Source organism: Lontra canadensis, unplaced genomic scaffold, assembly GCF_010015895.1.
Source record: "Lontra canadensis isolate GAN:19392208 unplaced genomic scaffold, GSC_riverotter_1.0 scaffold16, whole genome shotgun sequence".
NCBI lineage: Eukaryota > Metazoa > Chordata > Mammalia > Carnivora > Mustelidae > Lontra > Lontra canadensis.
The window spans coordinates 4,399,959-4,418,514 of NW_022631010.1; the positions used below are offsets into that span (position 1 = coordinate 4,399,959).

The 18,556-nt window shown below is 41.1% G+C and overlaps 1 protein-coding gene across 3 annotated transcripts in view; it reads right to left on the reverse strand.

The window, feature by feature from the left end:
• Nucleotides 1–18,556, reverse strand: part of CSNK2A1 (casein kinase 2 alpha 1) — a 56,844-nt gene that overhangs the window by 4,672 nt on the left and 33,616 nt on the right. For 2 of the 3 annotated variants that reach the window (XM_032858985.1, XM_032858987.1), the window contains 9 exons: nucleotides 14,218–14,319; nucleotides 13,653–13,703; nucleotides 12,303–12,362; nucleotides 10,733–10,816; nucleotides 4,948–5,058; nucleotides 3,932–4,033; nucleotides 2,206–2,306; nucleotides 1,252–1,400; nucleotides 212–298 (listed from right to left, as the gene is read on the reverse strand). In XM_032858985.1, coding sequence (XP_032714876.1) covers nucleotides 212–298; nucleotides 1,252–1,400; nucleotides 2,206–2,306; nucleotides 3,932–4,033; nucleotides 4,948–5,058; nucleotides 10,733–10,816; nucleotides 12,303–12,362; nucleotides 13,653–13,703; nucleotides 14,218–14,319 — 847 coding nt within the window. Of the gene's footprint in view, nucleotides 1–211; nucleotides 299–1,251; nucleotides 1,401–2,205; nucleotides 2,307–3,931; nucleotides 4,034–4,947; nucleotides 5,059–10,732; nucleotides 10,817–12,302; nucleotides 12,363–13,652; nucleotides 13,704–13,916; nucleotides 14,012–14,217; nucleotides 14,320–18,556 lie in introns of those variants that run through there. The other variant, XM_032858986.1, reaches the window with a different exon arrangement.

Genomic DNA, 18,556 nt, shown 5'->3' on the forward strand with positions numbered 1-18,556 from the left:
CTGCTCATGCCCTCCCCAGTGTCCCTAAGTACACCGGGTGTCAAACACGCTGAAAGCTGGTGAGGCGACCGCACGGGGAGTGCTGCCAAGAAGAGAATCACTACGGAAAGGAGAAGCGCCACAAGAAATCAGGCCACAAAGAGAGAGCAAAACTAAGAATAATTACTGACTTCTACTTTTGTTCCCCCAGGGAAGTTACCAGTGAACTGACCTGACATCATATTGGCGCTGCTGACAGGCGTACTGCCCCCCGGCATGCTAGACGAGCCCATTCGAGCCTGGTCCTTCACAACAGTATCTAGAAAAGACAAAAATGGTTAGGCTCTTCTATTCCAGAAGAACGTTAAGGTGGCAAGAGCCTTCACCATGAATTTAGACAAGTAATACAAAACAGGACTATCTTTCTTGTCAAACTGTGGTAGAGGCCAACTCTTAAACCAAATGGGAGGAAGGTGTGGTAATTATCCACAGCAGAGCTAATTTAAAACAAAATGATTTTGTTAGGTTTTAATGAGACAATACAACCTAACCTGGCCAAGACAATAATATATTATCAGAGCGAATTGCTTTTATTGCAGTCCACAGCTCAGATGTTCAAGCATGGTGCAAAACTGGCCAAAACTACAGGTTTTGTGTGGGTTGATGCTATGATCAGACTTCATGCTCCATTTCAATTGGCCTGTCAGTTTGCTTTAGGTCTAGAAGATTAGGTAAGATTGTAATAAATTTACTACAAAACCATCTCACCACTCTCCAGGAAGCAACTCAACATTGAGGCTAATGTCACAGTGAGGATAGTGTGGAACTAAGTGGCATTTTCACCCAGGACAGCAGTTAGTTATGGTCACAGACCTAGGTTAAGGTGTTCATACAGTAGATGTTCAAGCCTCCTCGGTTTTCTCCAACGAATGAGTCCCAGACAAGGTCAGATAAAGGGTTGCTATGCTAATCCAACTACTCCAGACTCAAGAAGCATCACCCACACAGGAAGAAAAGCAGTTTACTCGGGAGTGATCATGCGGCAGGCACACTGTTAGAAAACTACAGTCCTCCGAACAATTCTGTAAGACAGCTGCCATCACTATCTCCATGTGGAGAAACCGAGGCTCACTAACTTGATGGCCAGCTAAGGGAAGCTGGGATTTCAATTCTGCTGGGCCCAGAGCTTTCTTCACAACACATATTCTCCCCTGCCTTGTAGAGTCGGCTAGGTGGGCCTGCACAATCTGTGGATTGGATAGTTGGACTCACAGAAATAGGGGTGCTCCATGGCCTCTCTTGCCGTGAGCCGTGACTGGTGATCATATCGCAGCAGCTTGTCCAAGAAATCCAAGGCCTCAGGGCTGACAAGGTGCTGGTTTTCACTGTGGACAAAGCGTTCCCATCGCTTACGGGAGTGTCTGTAGAGCCAAATGGGGAATGAGAAATGGACCAATGGGGCACAGAAGCCCAACATTTTACTTCGACATCTTCTTTAGTGGCTAGGAGCCCAGCCACTAGCAAAGAGCAATCAAAACTCAAGAGGGTAGGTCTTCTACGACTCTGCCACTAGGAAGACAACAAAACCGAATGGAGAGACTAGAAATAGCAGTGTTGCAGAGAAGAGAAATCTGGATCCCCAGGATTCTACAAAACATAATTCAGGTTACTATAGGATTAAGTTCTCCTGTGTAGCAAAGAGGTCAGGTGCTGGGTTAATCAGATCTTTTCTACCCCCACACAAATTCCTGACATCTCTGCCACTTGGCCAGCAAAAGGCTTTTTGTCAGGCAAATCACCCAGTCAAGTGGTTAATGAATTTGTATTTTGTCTAGTTCCTACTGTCAGAGTAGACCGTCTGCAAGTAAGTCTTGAAGAATGCATTTACTTTTCCTATTACTCTTAGGGTTTTGTCATTTGCTAAATCAAGAGATTTCGAGTTTTGACTCAACTGTAACCCTTCTCCTGAAACCTACAATTCATTCACTGACAGAATCTGCCAACCATACTCTCCACACTCAGAATGCTGGTTAAGTGAATCTGGAAAATGGACAATTCAGTTCAGTGCTTTTGCCACAAGCCAACCCATGCAACACCCTGCCTCACCAGACCACTGACACACTTGCAGTGTTGGCAAAGAGAATGTAACTATTTTGAGGATCCAAAGCACCTGTTCACATCCAAGTATTTAAGGCATAGAAGCACAGATTTTGTTTTATGACTTACCTGCCTAAGATATCGTTGAAACGTGGATCTAATTCAATGTTGTATTTGTCAATATAGTCATATAAGTCTTCTGTCCCCAGAACCTTGGCTATCCTCACCAACTAGGATCAAAAAGAGACAAAAACCCACACCCCAAACACATTACATAATTCAGTCAACCAGTAAGTGAATTAACAGAAAAGGGTCACTACGGCTGAAGTTATGAATGTGAACTCCTCACAATTTATTTAAGATTTCTGGGTGCCGAGGTGGCTCGGTTGGTTAAGCATCTGCCTTTGGCTCAGGTCATGATCCCAGAGTCCTAGGACTGAGTGTTACATCAGGCTCTCCGCTTGGTGGGGAGTCTGCTTCTTCCTCTACCCCTCTCACCTGCTTGTGATCTCTCTCTCAAATAAATAAATAAAATCTTAAAAAAAAAAGTTTCTGTGCATGGCAGGAAGGGATTTCCATACAGAATTTCCTAATTATTACACAATATGATGGTGTCAGGAAAAAGCAAATGGTCTTATAACCTGGTTCCTTTCCCTTGAAACGTCTCCCCGGTCAAACTTTATTTCCCACCTTCACAACCCAATTGAAGATGTCACTTCTTTTAGGAATATGCTCTTGTACTCAGACCACTCACTCCCACTAACTGCCTTTTGTAACTGTAAACTGTAACATTGTAACATTGTAACTATAAACTGTAACTGTAAACTCTAACATTTACGACTGCAACTTATTTCCTGATATGTTCTGTTCCCTTACTGGATAGACTATGAACTATTTGAGAGAAGGGACTATTTTTTTCTCCCCCCACCCCATATTCCTCAATTCTGCATGGTCCTAACAATAGTTACTGATTTTAACTGAATTCAGGTGCTATTCTTTGACCCATTTAAAATGGCCATTGTGCTCAAACAAGACAACAGTACCTTCCATAAGGTCCTAGAATCATTCCAGATTCTTTTGAATGAAATGGCCCCTTGATCTTCAAGGGGAAGGGGAGCTAGTATAAAAAAACACCATCCATATTTTTACTGACAAACACCAACTTAATCCATAAAAAGAGACAAAAGGATCATAGAAATAACACATATAAATCAGTATGCTGGAGGAAACGTTCCCAGCATGTTGGGGGAAACAACTCTAATGAAAGCTAACCACTAGGAAATTCCACGGTAATGTCCCATTTCTTAAACTGTTTTTTTTATCTGTATGTATGTTTTATAAAACATTTTACAGGGCGCCTGGGTGGCTCAGTGGGTTAAGCCGCTGCCTTCGGCTCAGGTCATGATCTCAGGGTCCTGGGATCTAGTCCCGCATCGGGCTCTCTGCTCAGCAGGGAGCCTGCTTCCCTTCCTCTCTCTCTGCCTGCCTCTCTGCCTACTTGTGATCTCTGTCTGTCAAATAAATAAATAAAAAAAATATAAAAAAAAAAACATTTTACATGTATATTTCACAATAAAGCAAGCACATTAAAAAGGCTAGGAGAAAAACTCTGATTTCAAAAAGCTAAACTGGTAGCTCTCAAAACACCAATCTGAAAATCAATGTTGGCTTGGCTGAACAAGTGATAAACTGGAAAATATTTTAGGGGCCCACCCTAAGAGATTCTGAATCAAAAGGTCTCAAGTGGGGGCTGGTCATTTGTATTTTAGCAAGATCCATAGTTTCTAGTGGGTAAGCAGATCTGGCCAGCACTAAATTAGCCCACTGGGCTCCCTAATGGGAACAACATTATCACCTGATCATAATTATCGTGTCCATGGAAAAATGGCTCCTTCCGGAAGATCATACTTGCCAGCATACAACCCAAACTCCACATATCCAAACTATAATCGTACATCTGCATTGAAGTAAAAAAGTCAGTTATCATACATAAGAATATCATTTCAAAATAAAAATTGCTCTTTATTATTAAAAAAAAAATATATATATATATATATATCACTCCATTGACTCAAAATCTGAAAACCAGTAAAACCTTCATGTATTTTCTGCTTTTTTCTATGTCCCCACCACATTTCAAAACAATCCATATTACTATTTGGAATTACTTTTTCCACTTACCTTAGAAGGTCCCAAATTGTTACAGCCCATGGGAAACTTTTAATGTATAGTATTATTTTATTGAATAAATGTTTAGACAATGTTTTGTTTTTCATCACCATTATAAATAATGTTGTGAAGAGTATTTTTATGCACAAGATGTTTTCTGAATTCAGGTTTATAGCCTCAGGATTCCAGAAAAGCAGTTTCTAGGACAGAATCTGAACTTTCTATCTGATAACAACACCTGGGAGGACCAGGCATGAAAGGTACTTTCAAGGACTTTGTTTCTGCGAGGAGAAAGAGAACTTTTTCCTCCCCCCCCGCCCCGCCCCTTTGGCACATGGAAGGTCTTTAGAATACAATTTAGGAAAATCACAAAAGAACATTTTTGAGTTTACCTTAACGTTGGTTAAACCTAGCACACAATTCTCAAACTAGCTCTGGAATTTCTGATTAGAGAAAGTATCTTTGGTGTGTCTTCTCTTCAGTTAGAGCAAATGCAGATCTATTCTGATTCTCCTGACATTATGACAATAAAAACAACATAAGTTATGATGGAGAAACAGAAGTGCCTCATAGTTTACACTCGAATGAAAGGGACAGCCGTGTTATGTGCATAAACAGCCTACTCAAAAGCACAAAACGACATTTTTCACAAATTAAGTGAAAAATACAGGACTGAAATTTTATCTGCCCTTCTTTTCTCACCTGATAGTCTACAAGTAGTTCAGGACCTTTGAAGTATCGGGAAGCAACTCTGACATTATATTCTTGGCCAGGATGGTAAAACTCAGCCAAACCCCAGTCTATTAGTCGTAGCTGAAAGAAAGAAAGAGAATAAATCATGAGCAATTTTATCTTTCAAGCTACCCCTCACACTGCCATCAGAGTATTCTTAAAAATACCAACCATGTCACTCTCTCTCTCTTTTTTTTAAGATTTTATTTATTTATTTGACAGATGGAGATCACAAGTAGGCAGAGAAGCAGGCAGAGAGAGGAGGAAGCAGGCTCCCCGCTGAGCAGAGAGCCTGATGTGGGGCTCGATCCCAGAACCCTGGGATCATGACCTGAGCCGAAGGCAAAGGCTTTAACCCACTGAGCCACCCAGGCGCCCTTCCTTTTTTTTTTTTTTTTTTTAATTTTACTTATTTATTTGACAGAGAGAGAAAGATCACAAGTAGGCAGGGAGGGGGGGGGGGGGGCGGGGAGCAGGCTCCCTGCTGAGCAGAAGGCCTGATGTGGAGCTCGATCCCAGGACCCTGAGATCATGACCTGAGCCAAAGGCAGAGGCTTAACCCACTGGCCACCAAGGCACCCCGCCATGTCACTCTCTTAATGAAACACTTCCAGTAGACCACCTAAGTGTATTTAGGATGAAAATCAAACTTCTTGGGGTGCTTGGACGGCTAAGTGGGTTAAGTGTCTGCCTTCGGCTCAGGTCATGATCCCAGGGTCCTGGGATTGAGTCCCACATTGGGCTCCTTGCTCAGTGGGGAGCCTGCTTCTCCCTCTACTTATGCTCATGCTCTCTCAAATAAAATCTTAAAAAAAAAAAAAAAATCAAACTTCTTGGTTTGGCATACAGGGGTCTCCATGACCTGGCTCCTGTTCTCCAGCGAGACTTACGGTTCCTGAAAAACACCATCTCATTTTGTAATTCTGCACAATTTCTTGAATTGCTCCTCTGACTAGAAAGAATGTCTTCCATTGTCCAACCTAGACTAACTGAACATATCCCCATCTTTTGAGATATTAAAATCAGCCCTTCAATGAAGTCTTTTCTAATTATCTAAGTAGAATTAACCCTTGTCTTTAGCTTCCTGAACCTCAAATATATTTAGCAGAATCTACAACTCTTTATTGTGTATTTGTTTTCTACTTTTCTCTTTTTTTTCCTTTCTTTTTTTAAGATTTTATTTATTCATTTGACAGAGACACAGCGAGAGAGGGAACACAAGCAGGGGGAGTGGGAGAGGGAAAAGCAGGCTTCCCACTGAGCAGGAAGCCGATGTGGGGCTTGATCCCAGGACTCTGGGATCATGACCTGAGCCAAAAGCAGAGGCTTAATGACTGAGCCACCCTTTACCTTTCTTTTTCAATTTTGCACTGTAAGCTCCTTGAGGGAAGAGACTATGTAATTCACTTCTGCAATTTTTAGAATTCAACACAATGCCCAGTACACAGAAGAAAAATATTTGCGGGGTGCCTGGGTAGCTCAGTAGGCTGGGCATCCAACTCTTGATTTTGGCTCAGGTCATGGTCTCAGGTGTGGGATCAGGCCTTACATAAGGCTCCATGCTCAGAACAGAGTCTACTTGTCCCTCTCCTTCAGCTCCTCCCTCAGCTCTCTCTTCTCATAAATGAATGAATAAAGAAATCCTAAGAAAAAGAATTTGCTGAGTGAATGAAAGGAAAAACCACACAAACCATTCTTATCAAAATATATTCACAAAATCAAAAAAGAAGCAGGCAAGCCCAAGAGGCAACCTTATTTGCCACTGTGCCAAGCAAAACAATGATCTGAAGTAGTAGTAGGGCCTGCGTAGTGCCTGACCACTCTGGCACCATCTTTCCAAGTTCACTGCTAATTAGGTACAGTGTTTTCCTTGTTTCAGTAATGAAGGAAAATGTAACAAAAGCTACAAAAGCAAGCATACCCTTTGTATGCTTTTTCTTTTTACCCCCTTAACATTAATGCTTCAGAGCCTTCTTTGACCTTCTTATCAACAAGCACTCCTAGATGACCATTTCTGGTCTGTGGCTTCATAGACAGTACCTCAGCCTTTTCCACCCATACTCTCTGGCCCACGTCTCCTACCAGCTGACTCTTGCAATCACCTAACAGACATATCAAAACTAAACTTTTTTTTTTCTAGGATTTTTTTTTTTAAAGATTTTATTTATTTATTTGAACAGACAGATCACAAGTAGGCAGAGAGAGAGGCGGTGGGGGGGGGGGATGCAGGCTCCCCGCTGAGCAGAGCCCGATGTGGGGCTCCATCCCAGGACCCTAGGATCATTACCTGAGCCGCAGGCAGAGGCTTAACCCACTGAGCCACCCAGGCGCCCTTTTTAAAATTTTTTGTTATTTTTATTTTTTAAAGATTTTTACTTTTCTGAGAGGGAGAGAGCACAAGCAGGGGGAGAAGCAGACTCCCATGGAGCAGGGAGCCCGATTAGGGCTTGACCCCAGGACCCTGAGGTCATGACCTGAGCTGAAGTCAGTTACTGAACTGACTGAGCCACCAAGGCACTCCAAAACCAAACCTTTGATTACTCCCTGCATATTCAGGTCAAAATTTTCACCCTGGATTCTTGTTTCCCTTACACTGCACTGCAACTATCAATTGTCTGTCAACTGAATCTAGCATATGCTGACCAAAGTTATCACATCCACTGCCATCACCACCTCTCGTCTGACTTACTGCAACAGCCCTTTTTCCTAACTGGTCTCCTTGCTTTCACTCCTGTCCTCTACCTCTATTCTCTACAGAGCAAAAAGCTTTCATTTAAAAATGTTTATAAAGTCACACAAAGTTGGAGATGCTCTGTATACCCTTCACCCAATTTCCCCTAAGGGTAACACCTTGCATACTGGCACAATTCAGACAGATATTATTTTCCAGTTTTACAGGCATATAGTTCTTTGCAACTTTATCAATGCGCAGACTCACAGAACAGAGCTGTTTCATCACCAGAAGATACAGAGCTGTTTCATCACCACAGGTGTCCCTTGTGCTATCCCTTCCCCCTCACTTCCTAACCCCTGGGGAAACCCGTTCTCAAGCTCCAATTTCGTTATTTTGAAAATGGACTCATTAGTTTAACTTTTTGACTGCTTTTCCCTCCTCAGCATGAAATCTACCAAGTTGTTCATTATCACTAGGTTCTATCCTCTTTTTTCTCTTTAAAGATTAGAGAAAGAGAGAGAGCTCGTGCATGCATGAGTGGGGGGAAGGGTAGAGGGAGGAGAAGCAGACTCCCGGATGACTGGCTTGATCCCAGGACGCCGATATCATGACCTGAGCTGAAGGCAGACACCCAACCAACTAAGCCACCCAGGTGACCCAATCTGGCATTTTTCAAAATGGCTGTGCCAATCCATGTTCCCACCAGCAATGCATGAGACTGACTTTTTCTGCATCCTTGCCAGTATGTGGTATTGCCATTTTAAAATTTTAATTGTTCTAATAGATAGGTAATGAATGTTTTAAAAATGTTAAGTGAGAATATGTTAACCTTCTGCTTAAACCCTGCAAAAAAGCTCTGCATCTTCAGAGAAAAGGCCTGACAATGATCTTTACGGTTTTACATGATCTGGTTCTCTCTACCTCTTTGATCTCATTTTATTCCTCTCCCACCTGTTCATTCTTTTTTTTTCTGATTTTATCTATTTACTTGACAGAGATCACAGGTAGGCAGAGAGGCAGGCAGAGAGAGGAAGTGAAGCAGGCTCCCCGCTGAGCAGAGAGCCCGATGCGGGGCTCGACCCCAGGACCCCGGGACCATGACCTGAGCCGAAGGCAGAGGCTCTAACCCACTGAGCCACCCAGGTGCCCCTTCTTTCAAAATTTTATTTATTTATTTGACAGTGAGAAATCATAAGCAGGCAGAGAGGCAGGCAGAGAGAGAGGGCAAGGCAGGCTCCCTGTTGAGGAGACAGCCCGATGCAGGGCTTGATTCCAGGACTCTGAGACCATGACCTAAGCTGAAGACAGAGGCTTAACCCACTGAGCCACCCATGCGCCCCTTACCTGTTCATTCTATCTAGCTCTGTTTCAACATGCCAGGCACATTCTTGCCTCAAGGCCTTTGCACCTGAGATTTCTTCCATCTGGGACACATTTATTTCTGTGATTACATGACTGGTTCCAAGTGTTGAAATGTCAACTTCCCAATGAAACCTTCCCTTTATAACCTTATTTAAAACTGCAATACCCTCCACCGTCCCCTATTCATGATTTATTTCTCCTCCACATCACTGTTTTAACTTTTTTAGTTTTTTTTTTTTTTTAAGATTTTATTATTTGACACAGATAGAGAGAGACCCTCCCCCCCCCCCACACACACACAGAGCAAGAGAGGGAACACAAGCAGGGGGGAGTGGAAGAGGGAGAAGCAGGCTTACTGCCAAGCAGGGAGCCTGATTCAGGGCTGGATCCCAGGACCTTGGGATTATGACCTGAGCCAAAGGCAGATGCTTAACAACTGAGCCACCCAGGCACCCCCACATCACTTCAAAAAAAAAAAAAAAAAAAAAAGAGTATGTGCAAGAAAGCACACACACATGCAGAAGTTGGGGAAGGGCAGAGAGAGAGGGGAAGCAAACTCCCCACTGAGCATGGAGCCTGAAATGGGGTTTGATTCCAGGACCCTGGAATCATGACCTGAGCCAAAGGCAGATGCTTAACTGACCAAGCAAGCCACCCAGGCGTCCCTCTTCCACTTCACTTTTAACCTTTCTATCCCATCATCCTCCCTCAAATGCAAGTTCCCTATAGACAAAATTTTTTTTTGTCTATTTGTCTCATGCCTGCATCTCCAGCCTCTAGAACAATACCTATTACATAGTGTGAGTCTAAAAGAATCATTAGCTGGTGAATAAATCAACTATGTCCCCAAAGTCTACAATGGATAGTCACCACTGCCTATAAAAGGTGGGCTTAAAGGTCACCTTAAAAAAACCGACGATAAAGCTATCTGGTCAGTGCAGCTGTATTAAAAACATCTGTAGAGCTCAGGGACCTCAAGACACTTGCTAATAAGCAGCCGCATTTTCTGAATATTTTTATCTATATTACAACGGTGTATATTTCTCAAAATAACCTAGTGGCACACAAACCAAGTATTAGTATACCCATTTTACAAGTAAGAAAAGGGAAGCAAATGAGAAAGGAGTTTTCCCCAAGAGACTAGTTATTTAATGAATGGAACAGAAGCCAGCTTCCCTGCCGAAAGCTAATGTTTTGTCCACTAATCGGTTTCCTTCCTTTTTTTTTTTTAGCTCAAAGTAATATCTATGCCCAACATGGGGCTTGAACTTAACCCCAAGATCAACAGCTGCATGTACTACTGAGTCACCCAGCGCCCCAAATCTGTTTCCTTTTTTTTTTTTTAAGATTTTTACCTATTTATCTGACAGAGAGAGATCACAAGTAGGTGGAGAGGCAGGCAGTGGGGGTGGGGTGGGGAAGCAGGCCGCCCCGCTAAGCGGAGCCCGATGCAGGACTCGATCCCAGGACTGCGAGATCATGACCTGAGCAGAAGGCAGAGGATCAACCCACTGAGCTACCCAGGTGCCCAAATCTGTTTCCTTCTTGATAGTATTCTTAGGAATATGAATATTGATTTCAATATTCTGTTAATGAGTTCACTCACTTACTAAACATTTATCAAGTGCTTAATAGTTACCAGTGAATGGACAGATGTTGAAGATGGGCTGATTAACTCTATCATATAAGTAAGTAACACTTGGTAGTCTATCACATTACCTTTCTGTGCTCATGATCAATCATGACATTATGGGGCTTCACATCTCTGTGCATAATTCCCATGCTGTGACAATAATCCAGGGCCTGTATGAGGAACGGGTAAGAAAGAAAGAGTTAGCTTGCTGAAAAGTGACTTTCTTAAAGTCTTCTCTAACTTTTTCCTCCATAGTTTTCCTTCTAGCCTCAGCCCTGGGAGTCAAGATTAGGACAATCACTCCCACGTTACTCTTCAGACACCTGTACAAGATCCCACAGTCAGGCAAACTCATAGCCTCTGAACTTCAAGTTCTGTTCCTACACTGTTGTTTCAACTTCCTTTTTGTTCAAACACACCCAAAGTGTATACCAACTGCATTACTTCCAATCTCTCCCTCTTGCCCAAAGGCTGAATCATTTTCACAAACATAGGCCCCTCAGAAGAAAACTGGTCTGTACCACAAACCTCTCATTCAAAGAACAATAATCCTTTAGCAGCTAAGAGTCCACAACAGAAGTTGGCAAACCATAGCCCATGGGCCAAATATGCCCCTGCTGCCCGTTTTTGTGAGGAATGTTTTACGGGAACACAGCCGTACCTATTTGTTTGCATATCATCTCTGGCTGCTTCTTTGTTACCACAGCAGATATAAGTAGTGTGATAAAGACCCTATGGCTCACAAAGACAAAAATTTTACTGTTTGTTCCTGTACCTGATTTATGACATCAAATCTGATTTGAAAACCATGTCCAATCTGAAATTAAGGTGAAAAGAATGGCAAACCTTTGGGGTTTGCTAATCCCAACCTTCAAGCCAGCTGATGTCACTGGCCAAATTCTTGTCCTTCCTGAAGGGCAACCTGGGTTCTTATGGTTCCCAAGGCTAGACAAGTATACCCTTAACTTTTGAGGTCCTGCTTGCCACAGTACTGCATGAGCCAATGGAAAGATCAAATATCTCTGCTGGCGTGGTTTCTTTAGAGCACTACCAAGGCTCAAATGCAGGCTTTATAGCAACCCTCATTTGGTTAAGAAACTTTAGCCACCTCTGAGCAATTTTCTCATCTATAAAGCTGATCTTAATGCTGATTAGGAGCAAGATAATTGGTGATCCCACTTTAGAAATCAAAGTCCACTCTAAGTCAGCAATCTCTTAAGAAGAGATTTACATAATCCTTAGGACAATGACCCCATGAGGACTGAGTTAGTTTACTGTTTTACTTGTTGAATTTTAAGTAAAATAAAGTATACCAGAAGCTAGCATATGAGAAATTATTTTTGTAAGTTTTAACAATTTAATTGTAACTTTCCTAAAGGCATGACAGAGCTAACCTATATTTTTTTAAAGGGGCCCCAGCTCACTTCTAAATGCTGTTTCCAAAGCATTCTAAATTACATTCCTACTGGATTCTATTCCATAATGCTTATTACCACACTGGTTCTGATGCTATTAACTTACTAAAATTTTATATGAGGAGGCCCCTTCTTTCAACATACTTTTCAAAGTCAAGTCACAGACTTTTTCACAGTTAACTGGACTATTTAACAAAAGGAAGATCAAACTAAAGATATTTAGTATTCCAGGTTCCCTTACCTTCAGAATCTCATACATGTAAAATCGAATATCATAGTCTGTTAACGTCTGGTACAATTGCTGTTAAAGACAAATGCAACAATTGAGCTCTGACAGGAAGGCAATTTCTCTTCTTTGTAGTAATTCAAACCAAGGCTTGGCTCATTTGCTACTATTCCAAGATCTGTTTACTGGTCTCTACTTCTCCAACAGAAAACTTGCTTTTTAAAGAAGATACTTTGGGTCTTTAACACTGTATGTAAAAGTGAAGACTTACTTAAACTTGTATTGCTAAAGCTATACCCCACTGTTGGGAACATATCAATTTATATACGCAACATGCATTGATGTTATTTATCTGCGATTTAGTCTGCTTTTCATTTATCTCCAGACTTTTCTCATACAAGGCATTTTGGCACATACACGCCTCCCTAGCAGGGAACTAACCCATTTTTGGCTTACATAGTTACAGGCACTGTGGATTACCAATGGGTATGCAAGATGGGTTGCTGACAAATCTGTTAATTTAACAGAACTATTCCTGTCCCAATTTAAAAGTAAACTCCAAATAACTTCCCAGGTTCCAAAAAGTTGCAGATTTTTTTTACATCTACATATCATAAATGGTTAGTGATATCCTCTGACAGTTTTCCTTGAAGTTATCATTCTGATTCTGAAATAGTTTTTTTCTGTTTTTCCTCCTCTTAGCAAAGGATTCAACCATTTATTGATATGTAACATTCTTAATACTAGACTGGTGCAAAGGCCAAGTCAAAAACCTTTACAGCTTGTAACCAAAGACAGTGTCCATAGTCCTGTGCCACACTGGAACTCGCAGTATGTAAAATAAGCAGCCCACTGGATGGGATGCAAGTCAGAGATCTGTTGTAGAGGTTTGTGTCATATCAGAATTTACACCACCCTCTCTATCCACCCCTTTTTAATATCTACACCCCAGAGCTTCAGAGGAATCCCAAGGTATAAGCAGACCTTGCTTTACATATAAAATACATTCCTTCTTGAATACGGCTGTTTTAAACTGAAATGCCTTAAAACCAGATCCTGACTGAACATGTGCTATGGTCTTTTATTATGTTTGATATCTGTAGAAACTGTCAAATGAATGGCAAAGGTGGTGAGAAGTAAATGTACTGGTAATTGAAAAGAGCACAAAACAAATATAAGAGCAAAATAGCAGAAAGTGGACACTGCTTGTATAGGAGTTTCTCTACCTTAAAATTTAGCATGGTAAGGATGAAAAGCTCTTTTTAAGCAAGTCAGAAGGAAGCTCTTCTAACAGTAACATCACTAAAAGCCTTTCTATGTGGTCTAAAAACCCAACACCTTGAAATGGTTGGTTATATATTATACCTTGAAGTCTGTGTTGTTTACGTGTTCAAAAACCAAGGCAGGGGTTCGTGACTAGGGGAGAGAAAAAGAAAACACACATTAGCAACAGCCCTGGCAGTTTTAGTGGGCACAATGTTTGCGGATACTACGTGGTGAATTTGGTAGTCCTCGCCTTAGTAGCAGGAAACCCTCTACTGCTACAAGCCCTCCCCACTCTCTTCATCACCACATTTAGGTCATTTTTGGGATGGATTTCAAACAGAAGACATGGAGCGGAAGTCTCACCAGGCTCTAGGCAGCCCGACAACGCGCCCATCGCCCATCGGCATCGGACCTGAGTTTGCAAAATGGATTAACACATTTCAGTTTCCAGTGCTATCAGTCTCTTAGCCTAGAAGAATAAGAAATAGTCTGTGGGTGGAGGTCTCTTTGAAAGAAAGACCCAAGCTAGTTAAATGGTATAACTGATTAAGCACTTTTAAAGCAGGACTTAACGGTTGAGGGGGGAAAATAAAGAGGCCAGTTATACTCTGGGTCAAACACCAGCTCAGCCCTGAAGGGCCTTGCCAGCGCCTACTATACTCACCACAGGGTCTTTTACAATGTCTGCCAGTGTGATGATGTTGGGACCGCCTCGTAAATTCTCCAAAATCTTTATCTCACGCTTGATTTTCTTCTTCTTTACTGGCTAAAAGGGTAAAAATGTATTAGTGAAATTACTTCAGAGTACTTCAATACGTAATGTAATACATAAATGGCTTCCATATGAACGCTTTCAAGGATGGACATGTTTCAGTCTCATCTCTGAAACCCCTTCTCCTAGCCCTGTGTCACATATTCTGCATCCCAAAGACCAGACCCTCTGCAGAACTAGCATTTAACTCCAGTTGTCAGTCTTAGCATGTTAACTTTTGAAAACTATACAAAGTAGGAATGCAAATGGAAACACTAAGATATATCTTATAAAAATCTCCTTGTCAATTAGGATGAAACATGGACTCTTTCCATTCCTTCCTCTAAGTCTATAAACACCCTAGGGGCACCTGGGTGGCTCAGCTGGTTGAACCTCTGACTCTTGGTTTTGGCTCAGGTCAGGATCTCAGTCGTGAGATTGAGCCCCATGCTGGGCTCCGTGCTCATGGCAGTCTGCTCAGATTCTGTCTCTCTCCCTCTGCCCGTCCCTTGTGAACACTCTCTCCGCCTCTAAAATATGATAAATAAATAAATAAAATCTTAAAATAAGTCAGGACCAACAGCAAAGACGGCCAAACCATCTTTGTGTAGCATAACTCTGTGGGTTAAATGCTGGCCTCGGAGTCAGACTGTATAAGGTGAATTGTACTTTCATTACCTGCCTGCTGTGTGCTAACAGCAAATTACACAAGTTCTCTAAGCCTCTCTTATGGGTAAAAATGATCAATAAGAATACATATATTTCAATAAGGCTGGGACACAACCCATAATATCTGTCTAGCTTTACTGCCAATACTCCTATAAATGAACCCCTCCCTCCCTTTTAAAAAGACTACTCTGCAGAATCCTTTGAGTGTATCTTCCACATTCCTTCGCCTCCACCCATCATTTTTATGTCCGTTCTCATACAGAAATTCCTTTCATTTTTCTGAGGAGGGCTTTGGTCCCAACTGCACTTCCTCCACAAAGCCTTCCTTCTAAATGGTCTCAAGTAGTGCTAGTCCAAAAGAAATACAATGCATGTATTTAAAGTACTTGTGTGTTTTAAATGTTCCAGTAACCACATTAAAAAACATTTTCAGTATCTTTTACAAAAATACATCCCAAATCTTATTCCAACATGTAAATCAATACAAAAATTACTGAAAAGCACTTTTATATGTATTTTTTGTATTATACCTTTGAAATCGAGTGTATTTTATCTTCATAGCACATCTCAATTTGCACTTGCCACATTTCAAATACTAAGCAGCCACATGTGGCCCATGCCTGCTACCCCGGACCATGCAGATAGGTCTTTCCTAGGGTGTCAGTCACCTCAGACTACTGATACAATGCATATGATTCTTAGAAATTATTCTGAGTATGTATCATCTCTTCATCAACAAATCAGTGGTTACTTCATGATCAACAGTCACCTGGATTTGTTTTTTTCTAAGATTTTATTTATTTATTTGACAGAGATCACAAGTAAGCAGAGAAGCAAGCAGAGAGAGAGGAGGAAGCAGGCTCCCCGCTGAGCAGAGAGCCCGATGCAAGGCTCGATCCCAGGACCCTGAGATCATGACCTGAGCTGAAGGCAGTGGCTCAACCCACTGAGCCACCCAGGCACCCCTCACCTGGATTTTTAAATACACAGTTTCCCAGGCTCAACCTAGAACTGGTGAATCAGAATCTTGAGGATGGAACTAGAGTGCAATTCTTAGGTACTTCCTAGGTTGATACTCTAGGTCTAGGAACTACCAAACTGTACTGTAAACTTTTGTAACCTTGTCTTAAGACCTAAGCACATGGTATAGACATAAGCAAGCAAGTCTTGGATCTAGACCATCCTCAAAATCTGGCCTTATAGCTCTGCAGCTTTGGGAAAAGCACTTAAATGTTTCTGAATTTACACTTGCCTTGAAGAACTGCTGTAATGTAAATACCACAGTTAGAATAGGGGCTAATTCAAAGTAGACAATAAATGGAAACAGTTACTAACAGAGACTCCCACAGTCCACATTTAATTCAATCCACAGCACTTAGCCTTGATATTAGAACTCAGTATACTCTGACTAGGAAGCAGGCTGATTAGAAGTTCTCTCTTTTTGCTCCAACTATCAGATCTTTGTGATCTGCTATAGTATCTGGGAGATCTTTCTACCCTCCAGGGACTAACTCATCAATCTATCCCATTTTCTATTAAATCACTATTTCCCAACTGCCAGTTTATGGCAAAAAGTTACTGGTTTATGAGAAGTTTCTTCTATAGAATCCTTAAAATCTATAAACTTACAAAGCTGGTTTGTGACAGACCAGGCAGGTGAATTAAACCCTAATTTAACGTGACCAATGCAACTATTCTGTCTTAATAAATAGGTGGGAGACATTAAAAATTTTAAATACAGTTTATGAATGAACTTCATCTACACTTATAACCGTCTTTATAATTACAGTATACAGTACAGTTAGGAAAAGACTGAGCTGAAAAAGGTCTTTTCAACCCCCTCCTCACACTCAAAACACAATGACTCCCAACAACCTAGAAGAGATAAAAATCAAGTAACTTTTAACACTGGAAGGAAATGCAGAGATGGTATTTTCCAGGTGACCACCAATTCAATCTCCATTTCTAAATTCACGTCCCATGTATAGTCACTTGACATCTTCCATGTGAAAGATTTCTCACTTGTTTCTTCCTCTTATGTTGTGCATTCTGAATTACACTTGCTCCTTCTCCACTCCCACAAACACCTATCCAAATCCTCCTTCTATTTAGGGCCTGAAAACAGTTCCTGGGAGCTTTTCCTAACTCTCACCTTCTTCTGAACTGTGAGACCTACTATTTGTGCCTTTTGTATGACTCTAGATAACCTAACTTATCACTTTATCATATCCCTATCCATATATCATCCTACAGTTACACAGTAGTTCAGCCTCCAAAGTGTACTTCTATATGTAATTTTGTATTTGATCCTCATATCAACTCTGAGAAAGACAAAGCAAGACTATCTCATTTGCACAGATGAGCAAACATCTTAGATATGTTGATAGGTTAAAAGTACTACCAAGGTTAATTACTTTTAGAGTTTGGATTAGAACCCACACGTTCTGATTTCTAGCCTACTTCTCTTTCTATGTGTGATTAAGACAGACATAAATACTCAAACTTTCTGGTTCCCAAAAGGTGTGCCATGACACCCTAGCAAATTTATAAGGTCTCTGTGAAATTTTTAATTTTTGAGGGAAATACTGATCAACATCCAGTATCTGCCAGATACAGAGTATACCACCGGCCTGAGGTAGTTCATAATTTCAGCATTAGGCTGAACTACATTCTTTCTGATGGTGTATTTTTATGAAGCTGGGTTTTCACCCGCTGCTGTGATAAAAAGCAAATATTGTACAAAAATCAATGTTGAGGGGCACCTGGATGGCTCAGTGGGTTAGAGCCTCTGTCTTCTGCTCAGGTCATGATCTCAGGGTCCTGGCATTGAGCCCCACATTGGGCTCTCTGCTCAGCAGGGAGCCTGCTTCCCCCGACCTCCTGCCTGCCTCTCTGCCTACTTGTGATCTGTCAAATAAATAAATAAAATCTTAAAAAAAAATGTTGAAAAGGAAATGAAGCTATCAGTGGCCAACTTATTCCAACATTTGAGAAGTTGTGCAGTGATTGATAAGTGTATGTATATATCCTAAAATTAATCAATTAAGGTTATATAAGAATAAAATTATATCTTTCTTTCAATTTATGTATAGAAAATTTTAAATGGCACCTAACCTAAATTAAACACTTTTTTTTTTTTTTTTTTGTTATTTGGACTTAACTACTTAAAAGTTACTGAAACAATATGGGTGGTTATAAATTGAGAAAGTCTGGGAACTTCTGCTTCTCAGTGTCAAATATATTAAAGTTCCTATGGCAAGAAATTATATGCTAAGTTCCTGGCATATGATACTGCACAGTACAGTTGTAACTAACTCACAAGTTGCATATTGGTAGCCCATTGGCCAAGCCTGGCCTACAGAACATGTTTAGAAACTCTTGAGCCAACATTTAACCATCAGGATAATTCATATATAAATATAAATTTTTACTTTCTTTTTGCAAAAGAGTATCAAGTAACATTAGATTTGCACTACTACAAACCAATTTTGAGCCATGGATGGAACACATGCAGCAGTACCCATCACTCACATCCTCCAATCATGGGCACTTCTATCAGACTAGCTGCATTGATAGCATCTGC